The 13699-nt window shown below is 38.0% G+C and overlaps 1 protein-coding gene across 2 annotated transcripts in view; it reads left to right on the forward strand.

The window, feature by feature from the left end:
* Positions 1-1956: 1956 nt before the first annotated feature.
* The window catches only part of nckap1 (NCK-associated protein 1), a 185594-nt gene continuing 173851 nt past the window's right edge, over positions 1957-13699 (forward strand). The window contains exon 1 of one of the 2 annotated variants that reach the window (XM_048599365.1): positions 1957-2234. In XM_048599365.1, coding sequence (XP_048455322.1) covers positions 2130-2234 — 105 coding nt within the window. In that variant the 5' untranslated portion in view covers positions 1957-2129. The remainder of the gene's footprint in view (positions 2235-13699) is intronic. The other variant, XM_020528083.2, reaches the window with a different exon arrangement.

Below are 13699 nucleotides of genomic sequence, written 5' to 3' on the forward strand. Positions count from 1 at the left end.
CACAAACTCATTACCCTAATTGACACATTTCATCGAAAAAAAAACAAACTTAGGTTAGTTATATATAATTTTCCTTTCATAAATCTTTGCTGTGTTACCTTAATTAATCTACACTTGTCAAACATGGTTAGTTTTGACCAGATTATTGTTTCTAAAATTTTTCTCAACAGTAAGATTAAACTGACTGGTTTCTTGTTGTCATATTCATTCCTACACTCTTTATCTTGAATCAGTAATATTTGCAATTTTCCAGTCAACACACAACACTCTTGTAACTATTCTTTTAAAATCTATTTTATCTAATCAACCTGTATCAGAGATGCTATTACACTCCTCTGGAGTCGGTAGGACTTGAACCCAGGCCACTTTGATCCAGGGTCAGGGACATTACCACTACACCACAAGAGGGCCCACCATGCCTGTAGCTAAGGAGGATTAGAAAATTATGGCCAGTTACTCAGCAATTTCTCCCTTAATTTTCTCATCAAGCCCTGATGCATCAGGCTGCTTACCAACGTTAAATACAATCAACCTTTCTAACGCATCCTCTTTGTCAATTTCTAGCCTTTTTAATGTCTCAACTAAAAACCGAATGAACTGTGGATGCTGTAAATCAGGAACAAAAACAAAGTTGCTGGAAAAGCTCAGCAGGTCTGGAAGCATCTGTGAAGGAAACGACAGAGTTAACGTTTCAGGTCCGGTGACCCTTCTTCAGAAAGGTCTCAACTGTCTCCTCATTTACTATGATTATAGCAGCATTCTTTCCAGATAAAGACAGGTGCAAAGTGCTCAATTCGCACACTCTCTCTCTGCCCACCTCAGAGCAGATCTCTTAATTGTCCCCAGCCATCTGTGTATTACCCTTTTGCTTATATATATGTAGAAAATATTTGGAATTTTTTTTTGTTTTTATCTACTCATATCCTCTGCTTGCCTCATTTTTTCCCTTTGAACTTTCTATACTCTAACTTGTACTATTAACCTAATATCCGTGATATGCAACCATTTTCTACTTCATCTTATTATTTGTTTTCTCATTAAGGAAAACCTGGGTTTTACTGCCTTATTTGACACTCATGCAGATCAATCTCTATCACATACCATCTCTTCTTCAAAAGCAGCCTCTTTTTTAATTTTTGATTTTGTCTGTCAATGTTTAATTTCAATTTATCTGGAACAGGCTTGTTCTCAACCTATGGAAATTGTCCTTTTCCCAATTAAGATCTTTTGCTCTGAATTACTTGCCATTTTTCCAAACTTAAACTGAAATTTATGATCCTATGAACACTGTCACAAACTATTTACAAATGGAGGCTATTTAGCCCCTTGAGTTCATGCCAGTTACTCCCAGAACCTGTTCGAATCCCACAAATTTATTTCATTCTCAAGCATCCATCCATTTCCTTTCGAAATCTCTGTTCCTCTCGCTGACATTAAACTATTACGAGTGAAAACTCCAGCACACAGGTTCTCCCTTCTCTCCCTCACACACAGCGTACAACTCGTCCTTTTGATGCGTCCACCTCACAAAGTAAAAGGGCATTGTATTTCTTGTACGAAAATAGAAGTTGCTGGAGAAGCTCAGCAGGTCTGGCAGCATCTGTGAAGGAAAAAAACAGAGTTAACGTTTCGGGTCCGGTGACTCTTCCTCAGAACTGTATTTCTTGTATTTAGATCATTTGTCTACTTTTCCACAAAAAAAATCGAATTTTCGCCCTTGGTGCACGTGTTGAACACTTGTAGGAAGGTGGTACTCATATCCGTATGCAGAGATGGAAGGGCAAAACTGCAGACGTCTGCTTCCCTTGGGACAGAGAAGACTGAATTGCGGATCGTCCGTGGCGCCTGTCGGCAGCGGATGACTCAGCCAGTGTGGGGGGCGCTAGCGAGCACAGGCTCGGGAGAGGCGGCCGGCGTGGTCACGTGAGCCGAGCTGCTACTGGAGGAAGCAGCCTCGGTTTGGGGAAAGGGCCACCACCTAGAGAAGGAGCTGAGGGTGAGCGAAGGGAAGGGAGGTGCCTTGTGTGATGGAGATTTCATTCTCTTCGTAAGACTCAGCCAGCAGCAGCAGCAGAGGAGAAAAGATAAACCCTTCTTCGTTGAAATAGATAGAGAACTGTGTCGGCACCATGTCCAGGGCCGTGATGTCAAGCCAGCAGAAGATCGCCGAGAAATTGACAATCCTGAACGACAGGGGGATTGGTATGCTGACTCGAATTTATAACATCAAAAAGGTAGGTCCTTCCTGACCAAACACACTGGAGCTGCCTGAGAGACCGAAAAAGGGAAGGCATTCCTCAGGCATTGAATGGGTGGGCTTCATTCCCCAACTAATGATTTCATCCAAATTATCCTGGAGATGAATTCACTCACACACTTGTATCGATGCATTATATGTATTCCCAATGTCTGGCCTGCAGTTGTTTCACTCAGGCGCCTTCTACATAAAACCACCTTTGAAACTCATTTCAGATTAAAATTCGGCTGAATTTTTTTTTTTGTCAACACATTCCGAAATAATATCTATTTATTTTCTGTTTTTTGCAGTGCAATAAGGTAGAAGAGTTAGCATTCGTCTCGGGCGATATTTGTGCCTGTTGCATTCAGTATACTTTTATGTACAGTTATTTACATTTTATTTGTTACACTGGATCTTTCCCGTTCGAGTTAAGTTGAAGTGAATGATGTTTAAGTTACTGGTATCAACTGTCAAAACAGACTGCAGCAAATTTTGTGGTCGTCAGAAATTGTCTCGATCCTTATTTTGCTCGCACCCGAGGACATATAAATATGCAGTGTAGTCACAGAACGTGAAGGAAGATGGAATGGATTAATTTTATTAGGCCTTTTCTGTTAACGTTTTGCGGTGAGTAAATGTAAAGTCGTGTCTTTTTTGAGTATTGAATCAAGTCATATCAAACTAAATCAGTGAACCATAGGATACTGAAATAAACCTCAAGTTTTCGTATGGCCGGATGTATGTGGTTTCTGATTGTTTCAATAGGAAGTGCTACACCATCACACACATTCTTAAATAACTGCTTTGTGGGATGTATGTAAGCTTATTAAAAATAAAAATTGGTTTGTTTACTCAAGTGTGCGAATCATTCACTGGATGAGAATACAGTAGTGTATTTACCAAAGTTCTGACAATTGTGGGATGTGACTGGTTTGATGGATCTGTGGGAGAAAATAGGATGCAAAAGTAAGTTTACAGTATTGTTGTACATACAAATATTTTGTGGCTCCATAGGTCTATAAGTAACATATTTTGTGTATATTTCAGCAATTTAATTCTTTCAACTCATCCTGGTATCTTTGTTGCTTGTGGGTCTTTTTGTCGAATGGATCTATAACTTAAAATTTAAAATTATTTCACTTGAAAGTCTGCACTGGAAGTTGTTATAGTAATATTATAACTTTTAAATACACTTAAAAACTACTGGTACTTCACTAAGTTTTTAATGAGGTTGCAAGATGCAATCCTCTTTTGTCAAGTGTAATTTATTAAAACGTATAAATTCATTTATTCTTTACAGGCATTTGAGCAAAAAAGTGTGCTTTTGTAAACTCAATTTATAATCAGATTGGACATCATCTGATCGTGACTCCCCTTATGCCTCCACTATATTGAAATCTTAATCAAGGCATTTTTCTCAAACTGGTTAAGTATTTTGATATCTCGGCTCAGTTTAATAATTTCAGGCTTTATTTTTCTAATGCAATCACCTGGTTTGAACTAAATATTTTAAAAAATATCTCTGCATTCTCTTTCCTTTTCTACTTCCTCTCCTCCTTGAAAATGTCTTTTAATAACCCCTCCAAGCATGTTTCTGGTTACCCCCACAATAGTTGATTTATGGCTTAGTAATAACACTCTTTCTTGTGTCTCCATGAAGTGTCTTGGGATTTTTTTGTATACCCAAGTAGTGTAGAAGTATGGTATGGCAAATTACAGTTCAAATATTGAAAGAATGATAATATGTGAAAGTGCCTTAAATCGTACAGTTTTCTAGTTGTATTATGAGATTTGTGAGCCTGAGTTCTTTCCTTTGCACTTCACCACCCACTTCCCCCTTCTTGCCAGTAGATCATATCTTCAAGAAATGATGAGTGATCTATTCTTCTTTGATAAATTTCACAAATTTTCTTTCTCCGTTTTAATTGTTTCTACAGCCAGTGCATGCTTATGCCTTATTTTCATTTGGCATTCCTAAAGTTAAACCAGTTATTCTACAACTTCAGTTGTTGTCAGAAGCTCAATAAGATGTTGAAGAAAATATGTATCACTGTTCGTAGAGCACTTTATTTGTGTGAGGAATGTTGGAACTGGAAAACTGCTAAATCAGTTGGCTTGTCTAGAAGAATTAAGAAATTGGCGTTTTAAATCTTTTATTGCTGAATTTTCTTGATTTGCACTTGTATTTGATGTTCTTATTTACAGTGAAAGATGAGCTTGTAGGATCTGATGTCATGTTATCACACTACTCAGTTGTAGTTGATTCAAAAATACTTCAAATTCTTGCATGTTAAGTGACTAAATAATCTGCATTTTGCAGATGTGAAATGCTTATCAGTTGCAGAACAATAAAATTTGAGCATATGATGCAAGAAATCAAATTTACTGTAAAAATGGTGAAACTTTGAGGGCTTTGAAGACATTGAGAATTTTAAAATTGGAATTGTCAGACCAGGCAGACCTGTGTGTGTTAATGATGGATGAACAAGATTTGGTGCAAGTTTTAGATGAACTCAACTTTGTGGAGAATGTGAAGTGGTGGCTGACCAGTTAAATCCAGAGGCAGTATTTATGATTGAGGATTTTAGCTGCAGAGTGAGGGCAGATGATGTTATGGTGGTGTAATTAGGTGATCTTGGTAAGTGAGTAAATATGGATTCATTCTTGATGGTCTTAATTTACATATGTATTATCTCATAATACAAATATAAATATTTTGTTTATACAATTTATGGACAGAGTAGTTACCAATAGTTATTGGTATTTCTTACATTTCTTTATTCAACTGGCAATAAGGAGCACAAAAAAGATAATTGCATTAATTTACAAATTTTGAACAGACAGTCCACTTGTGCTGTTAGTAACTTTACTCAAAGTTTTGTAAATATTGTCATCTGTTAGTAATTTGACTCAATATATTTTGTAAGTATCATCATTGTCCTCATGTTAGTAACTTGTCTACCTGGAAATCAATGCAATCTCTTTCTCACTGTATCTTTTTTTGAATGTCTCTTCATAAGTGAATGTAAGCGCATTGGCTTTCAATCTTCCTGTCCAGCTCACTTACAATGTTATTTTGTGTATCTCCTGTGTGTTTCATGACTGCTATTTCTTTTTCGTGTGGGTTTTTGTCTCCGCCTTCAGTCTTATGTTTGTTGTGAGCTGTTTCTCAGCATCGTGTACACTTTGTACTGTGTGTAGTGAACTCTGCCTCACTATTTGCAGGTTCTCTACCACCATATGCTGATGTGTACTGCCATGTGGTTAGTATTGTCTTCAATACCCATCTCTCTCCATGCTACCTGTGCATGTCCAAATGCATTCGTTTTGCTTGTTTGTGTCAGTGTTGCCTCTTTACTTTCTGTCACCCTTGTCTATGTGTCTCTATTGCTAAGTGTAGCGAACCATGTGAAAATAGGTGTTTAGAAAGATAGTTATTACAGCTTGGAAGAGGCTGTTCAACCCATCAAGTTGTGCCTCATGGTATCCAGGGCAATCCTTACATACAGAAGAGCTCGGGTTAAATGTGTCCTAATTAACGTAGTTGTGTTTCTACAAGACGCTGAATTTTGATTGTGCAAGGCAGGAAATTTGGCATGAAAGAGTTCCTTCTCTTGCCAAGTTAGATCCAAGAAGATTGGTTAAATGCTTCTATATGTCTGCTGAATAGAATATCAAAACTTTTAACTTACGAGGAGCCAACCTTTTCGGACATTGGAGAACATCGGAAGGATTTGACTATTGAGAAAAATGTTCATTTAATAAATCCCTAGTTTAAACGTTAATGTTGACAATTGGATTCTCATTACCCTCTAAAGATCATAAGTTTCAGTACAGGGCTGTAGGAATGTACCAATTTGAACTTTTTTCAAACATTTAATAAAATGTAGAATCTTTGAAGCATTTGATTACAGAATGCATTATACATGTATGCGTAATTGTTTAATATTGGAAACATAGATTTGGTCTTAAACAGGGCATGCCCTGTACTGAATGTAATGTACTCTGTAATGTTGGACTGAGTTACTACAGTTGATAGAAATTGATAAGGAATTTAAAGGACAGTTGCTAATGAAGAACTCAAACCTGGATGCTTGTAATTGGAGTGTTAATTTTTAATACTTTTGCAATATCATTCACAACAGTGCCATTTTAAGTAGAATTACTTTGACTCCTACATTTTAAACAAAAATGCCTTTCTCTTTTAAAGTTCATTAGCTTTTTCAAGTTGGATTTAAATATCAAATTTAATTTTTCTGTAACTTCACAATGTTGGATTTTTAAACAAATGTTGCTATTCTGAATCCTGATGAAGTGTAGCCATTGGAAGAATTCTCAATGTGTCAAGGTCGAAATAGTGAATTTAGTACATTCTTTACTCTTCAGTTTTGAAGAACAATACACCAACAGCTGGAATTTCCCTTTGGCAAATCTTTGAGATTTGTCTGATAACTTCAACTGAGTGCAAAGTCCTTTGTGAATATTTGATTTACACAAGGACTTGCATTCTGACCACTCTTGAGGAAATTTGGGCCTGGAAATAGGTGCAGTTCTAAACATTTTGTAGATAAAGAATTAACAGTAAAGATGTAAATAAATTCAAGATTATTATTGTTCTTTCGATATGTTCCAGCATTTAACTATGATATTGGTTGCATTGAATTAATATACTTTAAAATTAACTCATTGTTAGTTGTTTTTTTTTTGCAATTTGAGTCTTCAGATACACAATCTTGATTTTTTTTTAAATTTTTGTTCACTTAAATCAAAATGTTTTACCTCTATGCTTGAGAGAATAAAGAAAATGTTTTTCTGTGCTGGTAATTGGACTCTGGGTGTGAGGTACTTGGAAGCCCAAAAAAAAGGCTTGTCACTGTGTTGCTGTTTTTGTTTCCAAAATGAGGTCCGTAGACTCCATGCTGCACAAGGAGATCATGGGCATCCAATGATATCTGATCTTAGATTCGTATCTAATTCTGTATTTGCTAATGTATTAACATTATTTATGTTTCTGTTGATGGGAGTGCGGGTTTACTGGATAATGATGCTCTCTTTTCTAAGTTCAGTCAAGGAATCTGCAAGAGTGTACAGAAGGAATGTTTTCAGAGGCCATAGGATGATGTGCAGTCAGATGGCCATTTTAATGGAGGGCTGACAGTATTTATGATTGAAAAGACTATTTTCTTTACCATTTAATTGTACTTAGGTTTTTAAATTAGGTGGGGAGAAAAGGTCCACATTGCAACCAGATATGAAAATGAAGACAGCCAACACCACCCATTTTCAATGCCAGTTTGGTTGGGGTTATCACTCTAATACTATCCCCATGTTGTTAATGCTCTACAGTGTAACAGTAGCGTCCTGTCCAGGGCACAAGTTTGCAGAGATGCTGGACTGCCCAAACACACAGTAATCCCCTTACTCTCCCTATTTGATTCTCAGGGAATGTAATGTACTACCTTTTGCATTAGGTTGGTTGCCACACTTGTCATAAAGGACATCTGCATGCCTTTGGCTCCACTCCCGATTTGTAAGGTTTACATCTTTACATTTCAGGATAAGTAAAGACTATATGTAGTGAAACTATTCACCCATAGCTTGAAGTTTGTTTCAGGAGTGCCCGGTGGGCCTGCACATTGCTCATCGGGGGCTCAAACCTTGTTTCGAGTTTCTTTGAAACATTTTAGCCTGAGGTTGACAAGATCCTCCACCTGATGTATAAGACATTTCTTAGAATACAAGGTCAGCATAACCTCATCGTTGTACTCGGTGACTCTGTTAGGAAAGCTTAGGGTGCAGTATGGTTTATTACCTGATGTCCATCTGGCCTGCCACTTCCAGTGATGTACACGCATATACACCCACGTTTCTCTGCTCCCCTTAAGTATTGAACCCCTTTCGTTTATATTGGCTGTTAATATTCTTCCTACCAAAAATGCATCACCTCACATTATGCATTAAACTTTATCTGCCACCTACCTGCCCACTTAACCAACTTGTCCATTTCTGAAGAAGGGTCCAGACCCGAAACAGCAGCTTTCCTGCTCCTCTGATGATGCTTGGCCTGCTGTGTTCATCCAGCTCTACACCTTGTTATCTCAGATTCTCCAGCATTGGCAGGTCCTACTATCTTTTAACCAACTTGTCTGTATTCTTTTGGAATTTTACACTATCCTCTTCACAGTTTACAATGCTTCCAAATTTTTTCAATGGCAACCATTGATGTCCCCGTACACAAAGATCTAAGTCGTTAATATATGTCAGGAAAAGCAAAACTTGGAGGACCAATGCCTGCCGTTGATGCACAGGCTCATGACAGTTTTGATAGGAATGTACACTGCACGGATATCATGGAGATTGGAACTCTTTCACATCTGAGACTCATGTTTTGGTGTTTTGTGACACTGCCATTCAAAATGGATAGACTGAGGTCAGATACAGTGGCCCAAAACTAGGCATCCACGAGGCACCGTGAACCAGCAACAGGGCTATATTTTACTGCACCCTCAAGAAAGTCAATATTCTTCATATTATGAAAAAAAAATCAAGTTTGGAGGGGTCTGTCACACAATCAAATCAGATCTGAGCATGAAGCCTGGCTTATTGTGGGAAAAATTGCTATCTTAAGATCAGAAATGGCCAGAACTGGGAGATTCATCCATAAAATTCAAGCCTGCAACTTATGATATTGTTTTTCTTCAGTGATGATACACTAAGGAAAATAATGAGTGCATCAAAGTGAAATGGGTTCAGATTATAACTGGTGTTCTATATATTTACTCCATAAACAAGTAAATTATTTAGCTCAATTATCTCATTTCAGCTCAGTGTTTTCATTCAATCTTTGTTTAATATCCTCGTTCATGATGTGGGCTTTACTGGCTAGGCTAGCATTAATTGCACATTATTAACCTTTAAGTTTGGGGTTGGGGAGTGCCTTGTTAAATTGATGTGAGTAGTACAATGCACAGTATTGATCGCCTTAAGGAAGGATGTAAATGCATTTGGAAGCAGTTCGGAGAAGGAGAACCAGACTAATCATTGACGTAGGAGAGTAGTTTTATAAGGAAATATAGGACAAGCTAGGCTTGCATCCAGAAGTGATCAAAACAAGTAGATCTAGAAGGGTCTTGATGCAGTGCTGTGGGGAGGTTTTTTCTGTATGGAAACATTCAGTACTAAGGTTCCCTGTTTAAAAATGAGTGGTTGCCCATTTAAAAGAGAGGTGACACAGCATTTTTTCCCTGAGGGCCATGAGTCTTTAGAACTCTACTTCCACCATCTTTTCAGGAAGAGAGTCCTTGAATAAATTTAAAGGTGCAGTTGGATGAAATGGTTATCAGGGACAGGTAGGAATGTGATTTTGAGGTTCCAATCAGATCAGACAAGGTCTTATTGAATCGTAAAGCAGACTTGAAAGGCCAGCTCCTCCTAATTTACATTAGTAACGGAGTAGCATCATTGCATGTAATGAGGCCGCATGAAATGGCAATGTGGCCACAAAATGGGTAGAAGCGTCTGTGCGCAGACGGATTAAGGAAGAGATAGGAGGGCAGTGAACTCGACCGTGTAAGGAATTGTGATGGAACCTGAAATCATCTGGGGTGAGATTGCCTGATACAGATGCTGAGGGAGGAATGCAGTTAGTACATAAGAGTACACTGCCATGCTTAGGCAATGCAAGCCATTGAAGGTATAGCCTGATGGCAGAGGCCTTAGTTGAGAAAGGTGTCAGTAAGAAATGTCTCTGTTAGGTCTCTGCATCAACATTATGGCCATGACATTCTTCCTTTAATAATAAGCTTATTGGTCTTGAGGGCTTTGTATGATGATATGTTGGTTTTCATCACAATGGCTGGATTTTCTGAGGGGCAGTAACATTGCCACTACATTCAGACTTGTATGTGAAGAGAGGGCTTCAAGTTGCTAGCAGGAGATTCCAGGTACTGCTCCTGCACAAATGCAGAGCGTACCTTCAATCGACCTGTGCACTCATAGTGCTAAATAGTTTGTCAGGCAAGCAACACTCCCTTTTTCACAGCAGTGGTTGCTGTGCTGTCTGCCTCTGCTGCTGAACATTTCAGACTCTTTGCCAGCTCCTGAAAGAGTAACTACAAGATTAGGGTATCTGATGGGTAGGGTGCCATGATGCAAGATAGAAGGGGTACCAAGTACGTGAATGTTAAAGCTTAGTTGGGAAAGATTAATGTTGGGATGTCAGGTCTTGAGGTGCAAGGAGTCTGGAGGCTGTGCAGTTTGGAATAAATTGGAGTTCAGTTTAATATATACCAGAAGTTGGACTAGTTCATAGTCGTCAACTTTTCCTGAGTAACTACTAAACTGCAGTGGAATCCTTGCCATTCTCTGATTAAATGAATACTTTTGGGTGAGGTCCAGATGCAGGAGAATTGCCCATCATTTCCTAGGCAGTTCCCTTAAATCTGCTATATCAGGGAATCCTGAAGGGTCCTGATGCACTGCAGGAACGACTCTGGTTATTGGAAAATCTGGGCCTTGTGTGTCGCAACATATTTTTCTTGACATAGCTATTAAGATGCCATTGTGTCAACATTGGTTTGTGGTGATTTTGGCAAGTGAACATGAATCTCATGATTTAACAAAATAAATCACACTTGGAGCACAAATAGGTTTGTAATCAATTGTATTTATTTTAACTTAAACTACTAACATAATAAATCTTTGAAGAATGGATATTTCTGAGTCCTGTTAGTTATTTCTGAATTGTCATGCTTTTCCTTGCAATCATTTCAGTTTTATGTTCTTGGAATGTTATCACTAAGCTGAAAATTGGTGCTTAGTCATAGGCAGGTGTGTCTTGTCTTCCATTAAAACTATTGGACTAATGTACTTCAGATTTTTCAATTTTCTTGATCATTTGTTTAAGAGTAGAGCAAGCATTTTTAAATGTAGTTTTATAGTTTGTCTTGCTAGTGGTGTGGAATTGCTAAATACACATGTAAACTTTGCCAAATTAATTTCAAATTTCAGAAAGGACCTTTGGAACTGGACTGGCAAAGCCATGGTTAGAATAGGAAAATGCAGAAAATCATTAAACAAGATGAGATAATATTAAATTGAGTTATTACATATAGTAATCTGTGAAATAAAGTAGGTATGACTTTGGCATAAAGGGGACTGAATATTTTTTCCAAAAATAAGCAAGTATCTGTTTAATATGCATACAGTTTAGGAAGTAAGTTGAGGGAACTGGGAGCAATTATTTTCATAGGACCATAGGTGTTAACAGCTTTAACAGAAACTTGGTAAACATGAAACTTTGATATGCTTTATTCATAATCACTGGTATGGCCATTTTAATTGATGTTCCCTAACTGTGGTGAAGTCAGTGACGTACTAGTTTTCTGAGCTACTGAAATCTGTCTCTAAGTATGCATATTTAGGAGCAGGAAAATTATGCTGGAACTGTTTGAAACATTGATTCAGACACAGCTAGAATATTATGTGCAGCTCTGGAATCCACATTATAGGAAGGATGTGATCGCACCGGAGAGAGTGCAGAGGACCAGTATGTTGCCTGGGCTGGAGAGTTTTAGTTATGATGAAAGATTGGCAAACTAGGAAATTGAGTGGCATAGATAGGGTAGACAGTAGGAATTTTTTTCCCCTTTTTGGAGGGATCAGTGTCTGAGGGAATAGATTTGAGGTAAAGGAGCAAGAGTCTGAGAGTGGATGTAAGCAAATGTTTTTTCACCTGACGGTGGTAGGACTCTGGAACTCCCTGCCTGTTACAGTGATAGAAGCAGAAGCCTTCATAGCACTTAAGTATTTTGATGTACACTTATGATGCCAAGGCATACAAGGCTGAGTCAGATGCTGGAGAATAGGATTGGAATATTAGTTGTGGCTGTTTTAGACTGGTGCAGACCGGATAAGCTGAAAGGCCTTTTACTGTGACGTAGACATCTATGACTCAGTGACATGTACTTCTGTCAGGAAGCAAGTTCTAGGACTTTTGTGGAAACAAAATGAAGGACTGCTTATGCTTTCCAGATAAGAGGATGTGTGATCCGGGAAATATGCAGATAATGGCACTTGTTGATGTTCTTCTAGGTTGAGAAATATATATTTAGGAGGGATAAGTTGGAGAGTGAGTAGCAACATGGGTAAAACAGTCAAACGTGCTTTAGAGGTGACTGATTATAAAACAAAGAAGGGATATGGATGAAGTCAGTATGGTTGGAGCTCATTATTTTAGAAAAAATGATTGTTACACCAGTAATACTGACCTTCCATTGGGCAAAGAAAATGGGAAAGGACATGCAGCCATATTGAAGAGATGAATAGAAGTAACCAAATTACTATTCTGTAAAACTTTAATTACCCAATTAACAATTGGGACAGAACATGACAAGGTGGAGAAAAGGGATTGGAATTCCTAAAACCTACATGGGAATCTTTCCCATGGCTTTTCTTTAATTAGTTCAGCCTTCACCATTGTACACTATCTCTGAAGTTGAAGAAAAATTGACACATTGGGTTGAAGAGTGCCAGTGAAGTGATTAAAAAGAGATTTACAAATGTACAGAATAAGTATATCATGTCTGAAATGAAGGAAAGTACCAGTGGTTTTATGATACCATAGAAAACATTAGCAGACAGTTAAACCTAAAGAAGACCTAATGATAAAACAAATGAAAAAAGAAAAGGGAGAATGAGAAAATGATGGAATGGGATGTGTGGCATCAAAAGTGATGTTAGAAAATGTTAAGCCACAGCAAATTATTTTACAAGCATGCTAGTGAAAAGTGAATTATTAAAGGTAATATAAGATCCTGAGCTTGCTGAGATCATAAGATGTGGGAGCAGAGGGAGGCCATTTGGACCATCGAGTCCTATCTGTCACTCAATGAAATAATAGCTGATTTGATAATCCTCAACTCCACTTTCCTACCTCAGCCCCATAACCCTTAATGCCCCTAGTTGTGAGAAATCTGTCTATCTCAGCCTTGACTATCCTCAACGACACAGCCTGGACAGTAATAAAGAATTCCACAGATTTACAACCCTCTGAGAGAAAAGAAATTCTTCCTCATCTGTGCCTTCAGTGACAGATTTGTTGGTCTAAGCTTATGTCCTCTGGGCCTGGACTCTTTCTAGAAGTGCAAGCAGGCTCCACATTCAGTCTGTCAAGCACACTAAGAGACTTGGAATTTCCAATAAGGCGTCCTCTCATTCTCCTAAACTCTGATGAGTACAAGCCCAACCTACTCAATGTCTCTGCATCAGAAAGTATTTCCATTCCAGGGATTGCCCTGTGAACTTTCTCTCCGGTCTGGTATTGGTTATTTTAATTGTCTAGTAATGAACCATTAGTGTCAATTTTGAGACTAGTTGAATATTTTAATTTCACTTTGTCACAAATATAGGGATAGGAAGGCTGACTTGATTTGGCTGTCAATGTCAATGTCCATGCCATAA

Source organism: Rhincodon typus, chromosome 7 (assembly GCF_021869965.1).
Source record: "Rhincodon typus isolate 14 chromosome 7, sRhiTyp1.1, whole genome shotgun sequence".
Lineage (NCBI taxonomy): Eukaryota > Metazoa > Chordata > Chondrichthyes > Orectolobiformes > Rhincodontidae > Rhincodon > Rhincodon typus.